Consider the following 20,538-nt stretch of genomic DNA (forward strand, 5'->3'; position numbering starts at 1 on the left):
CTTTTCACAATATCTATTGAATTTTGAATTCAACAGAGAGAATGTGTCAAACTCCATGCATTGCAAATGGTACATGTCATCCTACCTCATCAATATTTGTGCAGACTTCTCCATCTCCTTCATAGCCTGCAGGACAGTCCCTGCATCCATAGTATGGTGGGGAGTCTGTATTAAAACACACTGCTCCTGGGAAGCATGGACTAACTTCAGCCATACACGGGCCTAGGAATCAAACAGAAGGTAAATTTAGACTGATCACATCGTCGCTCGCATCACAAACTAACACAATCAAAATAGATTGTGTTAGTTCGTGAAATCACTGTAGCTGTAGTCAAAACGAGCGCATATTGGTTGTCAAGCAATTTTGTATTCTTTACCACACAAAAAGTCCTTAACAACAGCGCGTATTTTGACGCACTTTCTTGATTTCACGAACTAACACAATCTACTTCGATTGTGTTAGTTCGTGATGTGAGCAACGACATATTGGAAAAATAAATTAAATTATTATTATTTATTATTATTAATATTAATAAAATTATCTGATCAATTTAATTTTGCTTATGTAGGCCAACTAGGAAGCATAAATGTAAAATTGCAATACAACAGGATTAGGCTTAAGAACTTAAATTTTGATTCACAACAAGCCTACTTGGTAAGGGATTAAATATGAAAATGCATACCACAGATTATACTAATTATTTTTCATTATCAAATTTATGATACCTGACTGTATTAAGAAATGTCAAACTGTTCTTTGCCTCTCAGCTATTACCTGGTAAATTACTTTAATTTGATAAATTGGAAATACTGTATATAGCTATCGATAGATTTCCATTGATTTGTAATCAGTAGTAAGGGAAATCTACCGATAGAAATATATGCAGATGTCAATCATTCGAAAGCAGTGCTACTCACACAGAGAAACACTTGGACAAGTCTTGCAGGTGCCACAATCTCCAGCTGACCATTCAAAGGAGCTGCATGGCTCGCATTCCCATTTGCCCTCTGTGCTGGAATAACCTTGAGGACAACATTCGCAGGATCCTTGTCTGGTTAGGTTCTGATATGAACCTGGAGCACATGGCTTACAGAACTCTGTTAAAACATCAACATTTTGTAATGGTAAAGCTAGATTGTTGTTATGAATTATACTCCATAATAATCAACGTAAAGCCTCATTTAGCTGCTGCAGTTTAAATAATAATAATAATAATAATAATAATAATAATAATATGCACTAAGTCGGACTTAAGGGGAATATCTTGTGTTTTTTCCCCTTAACGTCATGTTATTTTCCCCTTAACATCATTTTTTAAATTTCTCCATTGTCTAGTCCCTTAAGGTAGGTTTTAGTAACATAATAATAATATTAATAATAATAATAATAATAATAATAATAATAATAATAATAATAATAATAATAATTCTGGAGACTTCTATAGTGCCATTAAGTGCTTATGGCCCTTTTTACCCCAGGCCTTGAAAATACACAGAGAAAAAGTAACAGAAAACCAGGTTTGAAACTTGAGTAGGCGGAGTCATCAAGCCCGAATTCAGTCAATAATAATAATGTGTACTGGTAGTGACCAAGAATTATATATTGCAAGTTATCTTTTGTAGCATGTGATGCTATGAGTGGATATATAATTTTTTAAAATCCTCATATCCTCACTCCCCATATTGTATGTTAATGATTTCCTTTAATAAAGATTACTTGTTGTCATCCTCATAATAATAGAAGCAGTCATCCATACCAGTATCATATCCTTTTGAGTAAGTGCCACGATCACACTCTGTTTGCTTGCCATCAAAACATGCTGTACCAACTTCACAGAGAGTACATGATTCTGGACAATGCTAAAGGTTAAAGGTAAAACATAATAATAAATGTAATCATAAACCTAGAATTACATAAGGCAAAAGTCCCTGTTAGCAGAAATGGTCCACAGTGAGCTGTCTGATAGTTGAGAGTGAGCTGTCAAATTGTCCAGAGGGAGCCGTTAGCAGCTACATAAACTTAACTTTCATTGGTTTTAACAATGACCATTGGGAGTTAACAAGAGAGTCCTGGCCAGCAACATATCCATTGGAATGTAAACAAGAAACCCATTACAATCACTCACTTTATCTCATGGGCTACAGTGGCAATAAATAATTTAAGAACCCATCGCTATTCAACAAACCAGCAGGATTTATAACTCGGGTTTTTTCCCAAAGCCGGGTGCCATGGACCAGTTATGTTAACGGCCAAAAATGCAGCATGAAAATAATTTGTGCCATGATTGTGATGAATATATCAGGGAGAAAAAGAGAGTTTGAAAGAAAGAGAGCAAAATAGCAAAAAAAACCCCAAAAAACTTGTAGTACTGCTGTTCAGGAATCTGTCCACACAATTAATGTTTCTGTGAAATGCATTAGATGTGTACATGCATGGGTGTGGTATGACATAAGTTTGCCCATATATAGAAAATCTAGATACTTGTCACAAAAATCTTGTTAGTGTGGGCAAACTTTAGGGATTTGAAAGGCAGGTGCAAATGTGAGAAAAGGATAAATCACAAATATATACCGTGGTATTACATCGTCCGTGATGGTACGTAGGACAAGGCGTGGCATATCCATCCTCACAAAGCTGAAATAAATAAAAACCTAATGAATTATAATATAATTAAATACATATGCATTAGAAGACATATAATACAATCCTAGTGACAAAGGTAAAAAAAGTAAACTGTTGAATAGGGAATGACTATATATAATTGTATATTATTATATAATATTGTTAGAGAGAGAGAGTTCAAACGTGGTGCTATGAATTGGACTGTTCTATTTTATTCGAAGGGGTATTCTGTTTCTGGAACAAATGCAATTAGTTGGTTTATCCAGGTAAGTATTCACGAAATAGACAATATACAGTACTAGCTATAGGCAATCCTAGCCTCATTTATATTAAATCTAAAATACAGTCTACTCTGAATAGCCAACAGACAAACATGTTTGTTGCTGGACTTACCCAGCCATCTGGACATTCTGAGCACTTTGATGCATGGCCAAATGAGTGCTCTGTCGGGCTGCGATCACATGTTGACTCATCATCACATCTTCCACACATCCTCTGGATTCCATCACCAATACAGTAGTAGGTTGCCTCGCAACGCTGACATTGAGACAAATCTGTAATCAATGTTATTTATTGTAAGTTCATCAAATTGAATGTCTTGCAACATTAATACATATTGATTTAAGTGAAAAAGATAGATAGTTCATGGCAGGCATGGTACTTCAAATTGAAGGCTCGTGAATATGATAATGGACCAATTGCTTACTTCATTAATTTCTGCTTAGCCCAATGTTTTAATAGGTAAACTAGTAATTAAAACTTACCCATTAAACAAGGAATATGCAAATTGATTTCTGTTACAGGGATAAAAAATTTAAGGACTTGGTACAAATCAAAAATATGCTATAAAAAAAACTCAGGAGTGATTTTGTTATACAACTTAACTGGATAAACTGATCAAAAAAAGGTCAAAGACCGTCCCTACCCAAAACTTACCTAATAATTAAATTAGAATCTCTTCTCTTGTGATACTGTAAATGAGAGTGCCAAGCCAGAAAATAGACAAATATACTTACAACGGAATCTTTGTTCAGTTGTACATCCCCTGATCTCGAGTCGCATAGCAGCAGATCCTTCCCATGATGTAGGCTTAATCCGTATATACTGAGCATAGTAGTCTTCTCCGAAGAAGTTTGCCTTTAATGAGTGCTGATTACTATTGCCTGTGAACACCTGTAATCATCAATAAATATATTCATAATTTAATCATTAATTTACATAATTATGAATATATTGATCAATCAATATATTCATAATGTAATCATTGCTTTTACATTAGTATGAATATACTGAATGATGGTTACAGGTGTTAGTATGATTTAATATATCATACTTTAATCATTGCTTTACATAAATTAGAGTAGATAAACTAGAGCAAGAGTAGATGAACTAGGACTTGTAACTTGAGGGCAGGCTGCTATTGTTGTTATACACCATATTATAATGGAAAAACCAGAACTTAGACTCAGAAAGAAAATAAGAAGGTAATAGGGGTCAGGGAAAAGAACAATTAGAGAAGAAAAAGAAAAAATTAAAGAATAAAAAGTAAAAATAAAAAAGTAGAAATAAAAGTAAAGAAGTAATTAAACAAGATGAAGGAGGAGGATAATTATATCTGGGAACTGAGATAATTCCTAATGATTCAAGTTCATTGTTTTTATTGAGAAAAATCTGGGATTTTGAAACACGATTTTGGGAACATGATTCACATAACATTTTCATAGTATTTACAGTAATTTCTCCTCTTTAAGAGGAGAAATTACTGTAAATATTACGAAAATACCTCTCCAATTGTTATCCATGTGATGGTGTCATTTGAAAATTCCACTTGATAAGCTTTGACCCAGGCCTCGACATCTGCTGTTCCTTGCGATACAACTCCAGTAAAAATGTATGTGGTCAACATATCCACTTGAAACCAAGGTACAGAATCTGTCTTATCAGCTATCCAACCTACAAAAAAACATAATACAGTAATAAGATACAGTTGAATCTATGATTGAATGGTACTAAGCGCACAGAGACCATGTAGTATGCGCTTTAGTCCCAAACCATTACCATTACCATTAGCCTATGTCCCACATTTATTCACTAAAATTTTCTCTTTTGTGTCAAACACATGAGACAAATTTTATAGTTTAAGATTCAAATTAGGTTACTCAAGACTTTGGTCAATAAAGGCAAATACTTTAACAACATCAGCCTATGCTTACCAGATCCAGCTGGAATATCCTCATCTGCTTTAATGAAAAGACGCCCTCGCTCAGGTCCATACAGATGTGTGCTGCTTGATGCTGATAACTGGGAATCTTGAATAGACCCAGAATGCATTCCCAGATCTTTCCTACACGCTGTGAATAGTTAATACAGTATAAAATAAATATAATTTTTCTAATATTAACATGAATGCTAATTAGTATGATACATCAATAACTATTTTTATTAATTAAATCTTGTTCTCATTATTTTTAGAGAAATCCTCGAATGAAATCACAAAATTAAAAGTAACCTAGATGATTGTAATGGAGGATGATGAAAAAGATGATGAAAATGATGATGAAGATGACAATATGATATAGATAATGATAATGATGATAGGAGTGATGTTTTGCTCTACCTAAAGTATTATCGTACTGAATACTCAGTACAAATACTTGTGAAAAGTGATGATGATGAAGATAAAAATGATGATAGTGATAGAGAAATGATGATTGTATAAATTAATTTCTTTTAAAAATAATAATATTAAAAAGAAAAAAACTGTAGACTAATATTAAAATATTCATTAATAAAAAAAATTTAGCTTTTCACAAAATTGTGAAATAAATTAAATAATTCATATCAGAAAAACAATAATGAATTATATCACACAGTACAAACACTGTCTCTTATACACATCTCGATGTGTATAAGAGACAGGTAGTGAGATGTGCAAAGCCATTGTATCATCTTCTGGTCTTTGTTAAGTCATCCAACAGGAAACAAGTCATAACTGTTGTTGTTAAATGCCACAAAATGGCTAACTACCGTACAGTATCGGCTCAACGGATCCAGCTCTCCTGTTTACTTTCAACTTGTATATTAGAAATCTAAATAATGTTAGTAAAACCATAGGTCATTTCTTAGAGGCAGAACGCGTAGCACACTATCATAAGGAAGTCACTGACTTAACATTTTTATCATGGACATTTAATTTACTGTAATTTATAGTTATTAGGAATGTGGTTTATCTGTGTGTATTGAACATTAATCATGTTGAAGATGAAAAGAATACAAAGTACAAAACATAATATGTGTAGTATTATACCTGTCTCTTATACACATCTAGATGTGTATAAGAGACAGCATAATAGCTTGGACAGGGCTTTAGGCAATAATAGAGAATTAATTTACCTTGACTGTTATAGATCCAACTGTAGGTGGTGATGCATTTATATCGGTAACCTCAATAATGAGCAGGTACTCAGTGACTTGCTCATAATCAAGTGATGTAGCTATAGTAACTAAAGCCTTGTCTGTCCCAATATCAAATTCTTCAGATCCCCCAATATTTGGCTCTGGGTCTGAAGTTTAGAAAAATAAAAACACCATTATAAGTAATAAGAGGTTGGAGATACTGTAGATTTATAATAGATAATAATAGTAATTATTTTATTTTTAATAGAGAAAATTTATCTATCCATCATTACCTCCTACTGTTGATTCTGTACAAATATAAAAAGTGTTGTTTCTAATGGTTTCTGTGGCAGGAGGAGTGATGGTTGTAGGCGCATCACCTGCATTCACATTATCAGTGGTGTACTCCTTAATAGAGAAGTGGCGGCCCTCATTACCTTGAAACAAAGGTATAAAAATGTAATATTAATTTGGAAAATTAAGTATAAGACCTTTTTTTTTACACTCAATAGGATATAAAATAATTATACTGTATAATTTAAATAAATAGGAAATCTACCTGACACAATTGTGACGTTATAGTCTGGTCCAGTTGAGAATGCGTCTGCAACCCAAATTGTCTCAACAATTCCATCAACATAGAGATCTTCACTGATGGTCACGGCGTAATCAGCTGGAGGAACATCTACCTCAAGGTCAAGAAATGACACACCCTGAACTTCAAAGTAGAATTTTGAAATGCACGGCTCTCGTTCAGTAAGAAATAAATCAAAACGATAGCTTCCTCCAACCTCAAGTGAAAATAAGGTTAAAAAGTAGTTGGTTATGTAAGGCCATACCAAAACATTATAAAGAAAAATGCTGTCTCTTATACACATCTAGATGTGTATAAGAGACAGGTTATATAGAACAGTGAGAAAAAGGTTAACATCCAGGAGTGCTGGAGCTGTAATAGATGATGTCGTAGAACATCATAAAAAGAAAATACAACTACAAACAGTTGGACTTGTTTTTCAGCTACAATATATTCAGAGATATATTGACACACAACAACAAAATTAACTATTACTTTATGGTTTTCATGTTTTGAAATCAATATACTTTGAAGGGTAGATCCACTACTACCACTACTTTTATCATATTAAAAAAAAACTTGTTTATTGTATGTACATACATCTCTATAACAGCTGCACTTGTATGATATGTAATAACTCCATTGTCACCGCCGTCAGCATCCGTTGCCGTCAGATTTCCTAGCGGATCCATCTGCATCGGAGGAAGTGGAAAGAAACTATAGCTGGCATTGGAAAAAATTGGGCAGTTGTCGTTCAAATCAGTGATGTATATCTAAAAAAAAACAAAAAACAGAAATCTTTTATGTGCAGAATGAGACTATAGACTGGTAAGGTGCTTTGCAAGGCTCCCCACCCCAAGGGACACACTGTTCAGGAGCTGCACGAGTCTCCATGGTGTTGATAAAGATGAATAATGCACTTGCAAGGTAGTATCAGATATAATCTAATCTTAAAGCTCCATCAATATCTTCTGCTTAAGAATAATGGTGTTGTCGATATGATGGATGACAGCTTTTCTAACATACGCTCAATTGTTGGGTGCCTTTTCCAGAAGATATTGAGGGCAGATCTGAGCATATAGCAAGTCGAATGGCGAAGTGGTTAAGTCAGGGGCGCCACAACCTACAGCCATAATATCAGCGCTGGTTCAAACGGCGTGCCCACCTATGGTTCAGGAGGTGGAACAAGTCTTCTTGGATAAGGATTATAAACCGTGTACAGCAATCTTTTGAGATTAGTAAGGGGGTTACCCCGGTGTACTGTTCCATACAGCCCCTGTTTTGGACAGATGAGTGTTCCTGGTACACGAAGAGACCCTTAGGGGCGAAAAAAGTTACTGAAAGAGCTACTGTAGTCCATGCTATGAGCGCTCTGATCTTCATGAAATAGCCCTATATGAATGATGTCATGTATTTACAGGTATATGCAGATGTAAGTGCCATAATACTTTAGTTCAAGACCTTTGTAATTGGCATGTTGCTGTTGAATGCTCCACAAAACTATATATCTTTACTAATGTTGTGGAGAAGGAGGCTGGCACCACTGAAAGGCGGAAGCCTACAGTACCTGGGGGCTGACGAAAGAAATAAATTAGTCTTGTTGAGCAAGTTTACCTAGGCAATAATAGAGAATTAATTTACCTTGACTGTTATAGATCCAACTGTAGGTGGTGATGCATTTATATCGGTAACCTCAATAATGAGCAGGTACTCAGTGACTTGCTCATAATCAAGTGATGTAGCTATAGTAACTAAAGCCTTGTCTGTCCCAATATCAAATTCTTCAGATCCCCCAATATTTGGCTCTGGGTCTGAAGTTTAGAAAAATAAAAACACCATTATAAGTAATAAGAGGTTGGAGATACTGTAGATTTATAATAGATAATAATAGTAATTATTTTATTTTTAATAGAGAAAATTTATCTATCCATCATTACCTCCTACTGTTGATTCTGTACAAATATAAAAAGTGTTGTTTCTAATGGTTTCTGTGGCAGGAGGAGTGATGGTTGTAGGCGCATCACCTGCATTCACATTATCAGTGGTGTACTCCTTAATAGAGAAGTGGCGGCCCTCATTACCTTGAAACAAAGGTATAAAAATGTAATATTAATTTGGAAAATTAAGTATAAGACCTTTTTTTTTACACTCAATAGGATATAAAATAATTATACTGTATAATTTAAATAAATAGGAAATCTACCTGACACAATTGTGACGTTATAGTCTGGTCCAGTTGAGAATGCGTCTGCAACCCAAATTGTCTCAACAATTCCATTAACATAGAGATCTTCACTGATGGTCACGGCGTAATCAGCTGGAGGAACATCTACCTCAAGGTCAAGAAATGACACACCCTGAACTTCAAAGTAGAATTTTGAAATGCACGGCTCTCGTTCAGTAAGAAATAAATCAAAACGATAGCTTCCTCCAACCTCAAGTGAAAATAAGGTTAAAAAGTAGTTGGTTATGTAAGGCCATACCAAAACATTATAAAGAAAAATGCAATGCCTGGGGTACTTTATTCAAGGGGGTGGTTATTCCAAATGATGTTTTGGAATTGAAATGGACTTGTATAGCACCTTACACAATTAAAATCGTCTCAAAGTGCTTAAAGAATGTGAAAAAGAGAAGATAAAACTAACCCATAAACTATTAATTAAATAAAGGAGTTTCGTTTCATTTCTTTAGGCATGAGCACCAAGGATATGCCAATAAATGAACTTAATCACTGTCCTACGTGGCATATCCATTTAACAGCAGGGAACTTAATGGACCAGTACACCGGGGTAACCCCTACTCTTCTCGAAGGATGTACTGTACTGGGTTCTTTAAAGTGCACACAAGCCAAATGCGTACACTGGGCCAACGGTTTAAAGTCTTTATCCGAGAAGACTTGTTCCACTACCGGAACCATTGGCAAGCGAGCCGTTTGAAAGAATTAAAGCTGAAGGTTACAGTGCCCCTGACTTAACCGCTCTGCCAATCAACTCGCCAAAAAAGTAAAGCATTTTCAAATAAATATTGTACTTTCTTTATTCTCTCTTCCCTTAGATATCCGCAATGCTTCTACTTACTCCTCCTTTAAATCGTCCCTCAAAAGTTACCTCCTTCTTTCTCTCCTGTAATTCTGTTTCTTTGGCCTTTTGCACTGAGAATTCATTTTTTGGTTTCTACCTTATTATTCATTTTGTTTTATTTATTAATTTAAATTGATTTTATTTCTTTAAATTAAGAGTGATTTGAATTATAGTTCTCATATACATTGGCCTATTATCTATTTTTAATTTATTTTATTATTTTATTTAGGCTACTTTATTCCCTTTGTTGTTTTAATGTCCCTTTGCCTATTGTTTTTTAATATTGCTCTTTCATTTACATCTTTAATTGTAATTTTATTTTAATTTTTATATTAAGTTTTTTATTTAATTTGAATTAATTCTTTATGTAAATTTTGTATTGAGAGGTTGTTATTTATTTTACTGTAATTTAATTAGTTTAATACGCTCTTTTGTTTTGTCTTACTATGTGTATTGAGGGTCCCTAATGATCAGCTTCGGCTGGATGGACTACCCTCATTAAAGATTGTTGAAATAAATAAAATTCATTTTATTGCATCTCATCAAAAACACCATAAAACAGAAAAATCAAACACTAGAAAAACAAATGCAAAAAAAAAAGAACAAGATCCAGACTCAAGATCCAAACCAAGGAAAATGTCTGGATGAAAAATATCAAAATACATCAAAAATACACATTAACTCTTCATATAAACAGTACTAAATTTTTTAAAATTCTTGACATAATAATTTAGAAAAATGTATACTATTATTACTATTAATAAATGTCAACAAACTTACTGTCAAGTCTAGGTAAACTCTTTCTGAATTAACATAGCCAGTTGTGACACAAACACCATTCACTATAGTGCCCCCTTGCGGTACAACATATCCACCACCTGCCAGTATAAAATTATGAATTAAATTGTCATATAAATACACAATGCATTTTAAATTGCAATAGTAGTAAAACATAGCACTTAATGGTGGTTGAAATACACATTTTTTTTTCCATACAGCAATTAGCAAAACTAACTCATGGTTAATATTTATAAAAGTCAATGCTGATGAATAAATGACAATTTGGTTCATTTTTATACAGAGTTGGTATGGTCAATACTACCATTATCGAGAGGTGTATTGATTAGAGAACCTTCGGTATTTGCCTTTGTATTTAAGCTAAGAACTCAGTTGAAACCGATACTGTAAATGCTTGAATAAGTGCCGCTCTCAAATAACCGCCGCTCTTGAATAATTGCCGCACCAAACCTGATTTCTTTGCTAAGTGCCGCTCTCAAAAAAGCACCGAGCATCAAGAATATATTATTGCCTTTGAGAAACAGGGTTTTAAATACAAGGTATACAGTGTTAAAATGAATAAATAACACTATTAAGATACAAGCATTTCTTTATAAAGGTTTACAGTATGATTGGCCTACTGAACTACGGGAGTACGTTGAGATTGATGACATGGGAACGCTGGCATGGAAAGCACAACGCCAATATTGCCAATATTTTTTTTATAAGTGCCACTCTCGAATAAGTAATTGTGGGATATTTACCATCTGCTCCAGAAAGCTCCACCTTCTTGCAGTAGTCAGGATCTGTAGCGCCCCCAACCAGCACTTGAACAACCAGTTCTTTATTGATATATAACCACAGCTCATCTCCTCCCCCAACTGTGATGCTCTCTGTTCCTTGGAATAATATTCCGGTTCGCAAGACGCTTGTAAAACTGGGATTAACACATAATATGAGAGCATGACTACAGGTTCACACTGCATTTATATATCTTTAAATTATTTCAGATATAAATAAATATAAGATACAAGATAAATTACACAAATCAATCGTGATGTTGGTAGTCTATGAGTGAGATACTTACCTGGATAACCGAGAGACGGTTCACACGTGGCGCCTTGGGTCGGACTGTTCCATTTTTTTTCGAAGGGGTGTTCCGTTTTGGGAACAATGGCAATTAGTCGGTTATCCAGGTAAGTATTCACGAAATAGACAAGGTAATATGCAATTTAAAATTTAAAAGAAAGACATGGAAATACAACAAACTACCATACTATACAAAATTTAAAGTTAAAAAAAAGTAACAATACAATATAATCAAATAATGAACTACAAAAAAAAGGAGATTGTGAATATCGAATGTACTAACCCAAAATTATGAAGAACAAAGTCACAGTCTCTCTGACCTTCTGAGGTGTAACCTAATCCATCAACGGGAAAATACTCATCTGTAAAGTACCTAATGCGTTCATAAAAAGAATGAAAGTTGGATCTAATTTATGGATATATTTATAATGAATGTCTATTGCCATGCATCACAAAAATCATTAATTTAATAATTACCACCACCATCAATATCATCACTTCTATTGTCACTTCTCACCATGATTAGTATCTTCACCATCACTGTCAACATCATCATTGTTTGTTTATTTAAACTATTATCAAACAGCGGCAGGGGGCTTAAGTCTCCCCACTGGACAGGTAAAGCCACCCCACCAGACAGAGCTTGTCGAGCAGTCAGACCATAAAACATATAAAAATAGGCCCACACCAAGCCAACGCATGTCTGTCACAGTCTGAGAGTGCCATTTCCGGCCATCCAGAGGTTGCTATTCTTAAAAAAAATCTCATTTGGGAGGGGGACCCTCTCTCAACCCCTTATCCCAGCTTGGGCCTACGAGCTCAAGCCCCCCTGTCGGACAACTTAACCCCCAGAAAATATATCCTAGAGCCGCCATTGCTATCAAATTACCATCAACATCATCGTCTTAATCATAACACCATCATTGTCATCAATGTATTACATTATTTTTATTCATCATAATATTTACCACACTTGTCCAGATGCTGGACAGATGATGATGAGTACCAGCATAGAATCAAATACCTTCAACATCTTTATCAGCATCATAATCACCATCATCACCATTAACCATTACTATCATTGTTATTATCACTCTTATCATCAATATTTACAGTTGTTAAAAATCACCATTATCATTTTCATAACAACACAATTTTTGTCATCATATTTATCATCGTCTTCAACACCTGCATCACCATTTTCATCGCCATCATCATTACCACCCCTATCATCATCATCACCCCCATCACAGCTGCACTATAACAACCTGTCCTATATGTTGATTCAACATAATAATAATAATAATAATAATAATAATTATATTTATTTGGCATTCAAGATATATCATTGCCAGGAAATAGAATAGGCAATTAATTAGCCTGTACAAACAATTATGTACTCTCTCCTCTTATCTTAAGCTACACAAACAAATACAAAATTTAAACATACAATAAATTACTACTACAAATTGATAAACATAATCAAAATGTAAAGGTCATAAATAAGCAATCATATTTAAAAAAATTAAGCAAACATAATAATAATAGTCAATACACAGATATAGTGCTTGTGAGAGCAGACTTAAAACTCGAAAATGATAAGGATGGTTGAATAGGTATCTGTTTACAGAGTCTTGGAAATGAAACATATGCCGAATTTCTAAAAATATTGCCTTTTACATTCCAATGTATTAATCTGCCCTCACACTGTTCACTAAATCCAACATTCTGCACTTGCTGCCTTGTGATTGGCAACAATACAAAGTATTTAAATTGTAAATCAGTGTTTACTAACAGCCATCTTACCTGTTAATTGGATTATCAAGTGAAGATGTATTAAGCCAAGGAATTGTCAGTGTTCTCTCAATGGCAAAATTGTCAGCATTTTTCCGGAACCACCCGGAAAATGAATCAGAAGATGGATTATCAGAAATTGCCAACCAGCTTCCATAAGGACTTGGTATGTACTCCGGATCCGTGACCCTGCTCTTCTGGGTTGCAGTGAAATCAGGATTGCTTACACTGTGTACAAAAGTGTTGCTAATTATTTGTTATATAATATTATTATTTTTATCAATATACACAAGACACAAGATATATTTTATTGTCTTTCAAGAGAAGGAACTTGTAATTTGGCAAAAAATAATTACTAATCAAAACACTCATATGTTTATAGCCAGGCAGCATCTTGAGACTATGAGGTAAGTCATCCTCATTTTGATAATTCAGATTACATGTACAGGCTTCTATATATAATTTAGTCTTAAAATTTTAAGATAAAATGTAATATTTTTGAGATCTTTCTTTTGTGTAAAGATGGGCAGTGCAATGCATGCTTTATTTATATGTTATCAGGCTGGTAGTCAAACTGAACTGAAATTAATAAGATTGTCACATGTTTATGTGGAATTGTAATTAATAATTATTACCTGAAATCATAATAAGTAAATGATAACAAAATATTAGTTCCATTTATCTCAGTCTGGTTGTTAGAAATTGCAATATTCTCCACCGTTGTTATATCGTATGGTTCGCTGGCAGCACTCGTGTACCCATTGGCTTTCAGTTTAATAGTGCATGTGTAGTCTGTACCGTACTGAGTACCGTATGACTCGTCCAGGAGTAGGTATGTTTTGTTGGTTTGACTACCTTCTAGTGTGCTGGCAGTATTGCTTGTACAAGTAACAATGTATTCCCTGTTGGAAAATAAATCCTGTTGATTAAGTCAACAAATGAAGAAATTACTGTCAAGCTCTGTATGTCCACCTATCAAAAACTGTTGTATGTCAAAGATCTTATAAATACAAGATAGCGTTCTCCGCAATTTACGCGCAACAAAATAGAAGCATTGATTTGGCAGAAAAGTAATCAGTTTTGGGAGAGGGCCCCCTAGTTGCTGCCATGGAAGGTGTTGCGTCACATCAAAGTTCTTTACCAAGTACGATTTTGTTCCTTATTGTTTTTAAGAGCGAAGCGCATTGTAAATCAACACTTTTAATTGTTACACGTAAAGGTAAAGTCGTGCGGTGTATGCTTTTGTTAAAGCGGTTAAAGTTGAAAAGTATTCACTTTTGCAAAAAGGCACCATACACTGCGTTATTACAGAATTTGCATGCAGAAATTGTGGAGAACGCTAACTTGTGTTTATAAGATATTTGTTGTATGCCCATATATAGTCATGATGTTCCTATATATGGCCATTTCATTATGACATGTCAAATAAAATTTTATTATATGGACAGGGCTTAAAATAGATGAAGTATTATTATTAATGCACTATTGCCCTAGTATGCTTTATTAATGTACTACTGCCCTAGTATGCTTTATTAATGCACTAACAGCTGTATGTTTAAACTCCTGTAACTTCATAACGAAATGTCAGATTTAAATGATTCTTTTACCATTTTGTAGCTCTTATTTTATTTCAATCATGTATTAATAACTAAAACTTTATTTTTGCAACAAGTGACTGATTTTGCCTGTCTTGCCATATATAATGAATATAAATATTGAGTAAATGAACTCACTTAATTGCCTAATGTACTATGAGACAATAACGCTATATATAGTGTCCACTAATAGGAAGACAAACATTTCCAAAGAATATGATGCAAACATCAGACTTTAAATAATAGCTTGGATCTGTTTTTTCAGAGTTTGTTTCACCAAATTTACTAAACCACTAACCTATTTAGTGAACTGCAAAGAGAAATCATGAAATGGCCATTAAATACAAGTGTACTAAATTAAAACATACCATGGACTTGGGTCCGTGGTGTTAGGATTCTTTCCTGGGTAAAGAATGTTTGGGTGTGACCAGGTCGCCAAGAGTTCCTTTGGCTTTGGTGAGGTAAGGTTCAATGAAACTGCAGCTGTATTGTGGATTTAAAGATAAAAAATAGTTAATATGAGAATTTAGCAGTGCAATCTGTAGAACAGGCAGCAGTTTAAACTGGAATTTAGGCGCAGTTCTAATAGTCTTGATATTTTCTATCAGGTATACTATCATATGCATTCACATTGAATTATATCTACGGTAGGTAATCTAGATTAAGATTAGTGGTGAGTCATGTGACTACAACATAAAGTAGAATGGAACATGATTGGTTTGTTTTATGACCTTCAATTCAATTTAGCCTCATTTAGATTGTTATAAGTTGGGACCCCAATGGAAACCAATCCTTTTTTTAGGTTTAACTTTAGGTTTATGGATCAATAATATCCTCTTTTTTGTTGCTTTTTGTTTTTCCCTCCCTCCTTTACATTTTCTTTGTTTATTTCTGTTGTTTGTTACTGTTTTTGCATTTGATTGGTTGAAGGTAATTTTTTTTTTTTTTTTTTTTTTTTTTTTTTGTTAATTTGATATTTGATGTTTTTAATTTGAGCTGTTTATTTGTAGTTAATATGTTGGATAAGAGTGCAAGTTTTTCTTGTTCGGGTTTATGCCCATTCTCTTTCCTGGCAATACTGTAACATGTCTTTTTGATGCCAAATAAATATTATTATTATTATTATTATTATAACTGGGTCATCCCAAATCTATCCATTTTTTCTTTCTCTACTTTTGGATGCCTTTCGGTCTTTGTTTGATAAATCCTAAACTAAAACAAAAAAACTAAAAAGTATAGTTAATCATAAGTCCAGTAACACCTTGATCTGATATAAATTTAGTCCACTTAACTGGTGTGGGTCCATACTAATAGTTAACTAAATTTAAGTTTATGTGAACCAGGTTATATGTAAATATATATGGGACATATTTTTGACTCTGCGAACTAAAAAATGTTGTGTTTAATAAATGTACACATAGTGTATAATCTGATGACCATCTTTAAATATTAAGAAATAATCTGAATATTCATATACTTTAGAAATTGTTCTTAGCAGGTAAAACTTTATTACTTATTGAGTATTGTGAATTGTTATATGCATTTTGTTGATGGTTTTAACTTCAAATGTGTTCTGATATCTTTATATTTGTATATGTTTTTTTTTCTGACGTTTTTGTACAATTGTTTCAATTCAGGCTTTGGTGCCATGTACAATTTTGGATATTTTTGAATAAATACACCTTGAATAAGAAACATATGTATTGGCCTGCCATACTATTTTAAAAGCAATGTTACCATCACCGCGACTGGCAAATGCATTTCTTTTTTAAAAAATTTATATACAGCATTCAAGTGTTGTTTTTCTTTTACAATCTTTGTTATCGACCTCATAAAAGCATTTAGTGCACAGTTGTGGCTGGGATTCTGAAGTCAGGGTTCATAACCTCACAGTACAGGTCAACTGTGTTCTCGAGGAAGACACTTCTACAGTACATCTGTCTCTGTTCCAGAGTATAAATGGGTACTGGCATATGTTGGGAAAGGTAAAAGCAAACTTGTTGAATAGGAGGAGTGGCAAACTCACAATAAGCAAATGCAGTCTCTAAATGCCAAAAGTTTTTCATTATATCAACATTCCAAAATGCAAATTTAAATTAGAACAAAATTTCTTACTACATTGAAAGAAGCTTGCATTCACATTTGTGAAGTAAGTACTGGTAGATGAAGAAGCATAAGCAAAAGTGGTGCCAGCAAGGGATGATGGTTCTGTACACTGCCCTCCGTTGACAGACGTATTGACAGCATAAAATGAGTAGTACATTTCACATGTACATCCAAGTTGATTATTGCTTAGATCACTATTATGAAAGTAGGCAATATTTTTCAAGTAAATCTTTAAAAATATATATACAAATACAATTTTTTAAATCAAATTAATATTTTTCATTACATTTTCTTGTTTACGATGCACGGGATGCACAAAATTTTGTGTTTTTTCTTTTATAATGTTCCTGTCTTTAATTTTGGAAAGCTGTACACCCAAAATGTGTTCAGGAGTATCACTATAATTAACACCAAGAAGATTTCAATCATAACTCTAGTATTACTAAAATTAACACAAAGAAAAAGATTTCAATCTTAACTCCAATATTACTAAAATTGAAAAAAAAAAGGAACTGAAAAAAAAACGTCAATCTTACAGGTTGTTCAAATATGTAGTGTCAATGCCAGCAAATGCATTTTTGCCAAGACTTTTGATGCTGTTATCACTCAAATCCCTGAAAAGAAATGAATATATTAATGAAAATTAAATTTAATGCTAATTAATGTGATAATTAATGCATTTAACTAAAGTTTTGTTCACACTTATCAGTTCTTTTAGATGTTTCTCCTTTCAAGCAAACTGTTAATTCTTCAGTATTGTACTATTTCCCTATGTTTCTTACTTTAGGCCTTGAACTTTCTTTTTGTAATTTGTCAGTGTAGTCTTTATTATTATTTCGAAAACAAGCAAAAATACAAAGAGTTATACTGAAATTCTCTTTGTTTTTGTTTTTGACTCATATAATTTTGTGCTTTGTTCACTTGTGAGAATTTTTAAATAAACCAAATCAATAAAAAATATTTACACTTTGTCTGTTTTTCAATCAATAGTTTGATTGCAAGTTGATTTGCATAATTGTAATATAAAGATGTTAGGCCTGTTGACTTTTGTGGTAATAAATGATGAAATCTTAAATAAGAAACTTCATTGAAGATTTGAATCTTAATCTTATTTAAGACTAGGTCAGGACAACAATATTTTAGTTTCTCATAATAAAACTTATTCAAAGGTAATAAAGTGATTTTGTTAGAAGTGGCGGACTTTCAAAAATTATTTTTAAAAAATGGGAGAAAAAAGGGAAAATTTGATTCAAAAAGTCTGAGAGTGCAATTCCGGCCATCTAGACTTGCCTTAATAAAATTTTCTTACCTCAGCCCCAACTATGGTGGGGCTGAGGTAGTTTAGGCCCCATATGGCTCTGTCTATTTTGAATACTGGATCTGCCACTGGTTAGCTATGTTCTGCTAGAGTTTCCTGTGACATACATTTATTTGTTTTGGGGCACTTATACAGCCCATCAGCCATAGTTCTTTGTTTTATGTAAAGAAATGTTATAATATAGATAAGATAAAAAGGACTCCATATCAACAGACAATACATGCGCTATGAGATTCATCATCTAACAACCTTTTCTTACACAAATGCAGATAAATATGTAATAAATTTATTAAGTGCTACTTACAATGTACGAAGCATTGGTAGGTCCACTGTTGTTGGCCAGTGTTGTATTAAGTTGTTACTTAAGTAACTGTAAATAAAAAATGACAGACATGTTCAATATTTATTCAAGGACAGTGAAGTGGATACACAGGATATACTTGTTTGTGTCGAAAAACTATAAACGCTGTTACTTACATATACCGCAAATTGGCCAGGCCCTCAAAGACACCTTCCCCTGCATCAACAATCAAGTTGTGTTCAAGATTTCTGTCCAAAAAAAAACAAAAATATTTTTTGGGGTGATTTAAGATTTTAATACTTAATCATAATCCACACAAAACAATAGTATCATTTTTTTTTTAATTAAGAGTGGAATTTAAAAAAATGATGTCTACATAGGTATCTGCATGGCACCAAAGAATGTAAAGTACCATAATGTATTTGAACTATACTGATTATATTAACTACAGACTCTCTCCAAGAAGGTGACGAGGTATTATCAAATTATGTATGATAGTTATGTTTTAAATAGAGAGATTCGGCAATGTTTGTTTACAGCCAGTCACATGACTTAACTTGGGTATACATGAAAAACAACCACCCACTGTTAAGGTGAGAAATAAATGGCTAGGAAAGGCAATTCGATTGTTCAAAATATTGTTTATTTACTTATCCTAGCCTTCTCCAAGGATTTTATGCTTTGAATTTTAAACTTTAGCTAGCCCTAACATCGCAGCGTAGTTTGAGGGTCGAAGACCCTCATGCATAACTAACCATGCCGTAGATGTGCAGTGGTCTAGGCCTAACATTTGTTGAAAAACCTCAATGTTTGCAGCAGTATTCTTTACAGAATTAGCAAACAATTAAGGTAAAATTCTCAAGTTTATTTTCCAATCAATTTGGTATAGTTTACTAGGAATTATGATAATCTTTACAGCAATAAAAATGGGACGGCTGCGATAGCAATCTCCATGTACACCACCGCTGTGTCAGTGGATTGTTTATATTCAACACCCAAGTTAGGTCATGTGACACCCATTGCCAAATCCCTCTATTGACAGGACAGCCAGAGCTGTGAAATATGCAATACTAAAAATAAGTTTAAACCAAATCACACAAACGATAAGTATCAATCAAAGACATGACCGAGGAATAGAATAGCTTACAATGTTTGTAATGATGCAAGTCCATCAAACGCATCAGAATCTAACTCAATCAGAGCGTTGTTTGATAGATCGCTAATAACAAAAAATATACAAAGATACAAAATGATCATTTTTTCACTGTAAGGCACTCTAGATGCCAACATGTTGTCTAGAAATAATGGCATATCAATCAGTTCTATGTTTCATAACAATTATAAAATAAACTTAATATTACCAGAATTACCAGATTTATTAAAATAAAAAAAATAAAATCTTGCCATTTTAGATTAATTCTCTATTTTATATTTATTGTTTAAAGGTTTGCTTGGTCAAGTAATAATATATTTAATGCTTGGGGTACACCACATAAATAGTTCTAAAAAGACCTGTTATTTGTTGAGAATGTCTTGACGTTTTGATTAAGTTGCTTCAATCGTCTTTAGGATTCTCCTATCCTTGTGGTGTACCGCAAGCATTAAATATATTATTTTTATTTAGTTAGGCACATGGGCAAGGATTGTCAATAGCGAATATATCACTGTCCCACTCAGGTGGCAAAACTTTTCATTAGACAAACAATACACACAAAATGCATAAACTATGCTACATAAACCATACTTAGTGCCATTATGTGACTTAATTTTTGAAGAAAATAGTATCATGTTTAAAATTCAACCCAAGGCCCTGAAATTAAAAAGCAAACACATTTGCCACCAATACCAGTACACATACCACTTTACTTCAGTTTACAAATACATA

The 20,538-nt window shown here is 33.3% G+C and overlaps 1 protein-coding gene and 1 long non-coding RNA gene across 2 annotated transcripts in view; both read right to left on the minus strand.

Moving 5' to 3' along the window:
* Positions 1–20,538, minus strand: part of LOC117107633 — a 60,144-nt gene that overhangs the window by 11,389 nt on the left and 28,217 nt on the right. Inside the window, exons 29-55 of the mRNA XM_033249341.1 lie at positions 19,801–19,872; positions 18,830–18,901; positions 18,657–18,722; positions 17,571–17,648; positions 17,044–17,228; positions 15,297–15,411; positions 13,969–14,235; positions 13,346–13,561; positions 11,823–11,912; positions 11,215–11,387; positions 10,454–10,551; positions 8,797–9,028; positions 8,531–8,674; positions 8,235–8,404; positions 7,190–7,366; positions 6,579–6,810; positions 6,313–6,456; positions 6,017–6,186; positions 5,691–5,712; positions 4,837–4,974; positions 4,407–4,576; positions 3,640–3,796; positions 3,017–3,177; positions 2,573–2,635; positions 1,758–1,860; positions 919–1,098; positions 86–222 (exon numbers count right to left, since the gene is read on the minus strand). Coding sequence (XP_033105232.1) covers positions 86–222; positions 919–1,098; positions 1,758–1,860; positions 2,573–2,635; positions 3,017–3,177; positions 3,640–3,796; positions 4,407–4,576; positions 4,837–4,974; positions 5,691–5,712; positions 6,017–6,186; positions 6,313–6,456; positions 6,579–6,810; positions 7,190–7,366; positions 8,235–8,404; positions 8,531–8,674; positions 8,797–9,028; positions 10,454–10,551; positions 11,215–11,387; positions 11,823–11,912; positions 13,346–13,561; positions 13,969–14,235; positions 15,297–15,411; positions 17,044–17,228; positions 17,571–17,648; positions 18,657–18,722; positions 18,830–18,901; positions 19,801–19,872 — 3,832 coding nt within the window. The remainder of the gene's footprint in view (positions 1–85; positions 223–918; positions 1,099–1,757; positions 1,861–2,572; positions 2,636–3,016; positions 3,178–3,639; positions 3,797–4,406; positions 4,577–4,836; positions 4,975–5,690; positions 5,713–6,016; positions 6,187–6,312; positions 6,457–6,578; positions 6,811–7,189; positions 7,367–8,234; positions 8,405–8,530; positions 8,675–8,796; positions 9,029–10,453; positions 10,552–11,214; positions 11,388–11,822; positions 11,913–13,345; positions 13,562–13,968; positions 14,236–15,296; positions 15,412–17,043; positions 17,229–17,570; positions 17,649–18,656; positions 18,723–18,829; positions 18,902–19,800; positions 19,873–20,538) is intronic.
* On the minus strand, positions 6,020–6,811 carry LOC117107615. The gene is made up of 3 exons (XR_004445263.1): positions 6,579–6,811; positions 6,313–6,456; positions 6,020–6,186 (listed from the first exon to the last, which is right to left on the minus strand). It is a non-coding gene; the product is annotated as an uncharacterized LOC117107615 (long non-coding RNA).

Source organism: Anneissia japonica, unplaced genomic scaffold (assembly GCF_011630105.1).
Source record: "Anneissia japonica isolate Jap-2015-1 unplaced genomic scaffold, ASM1163010v1 scaffold5330_len1712360_cov203, whole genome shotgun sequence".
Classification (NCBI taxonomy): domain Eukaryota; kingdom Metazoa; phylum Echinodermata; class Crinoidea; order Comatulida; family Comatulidae; genus Anneissia; species Anneissia japonica.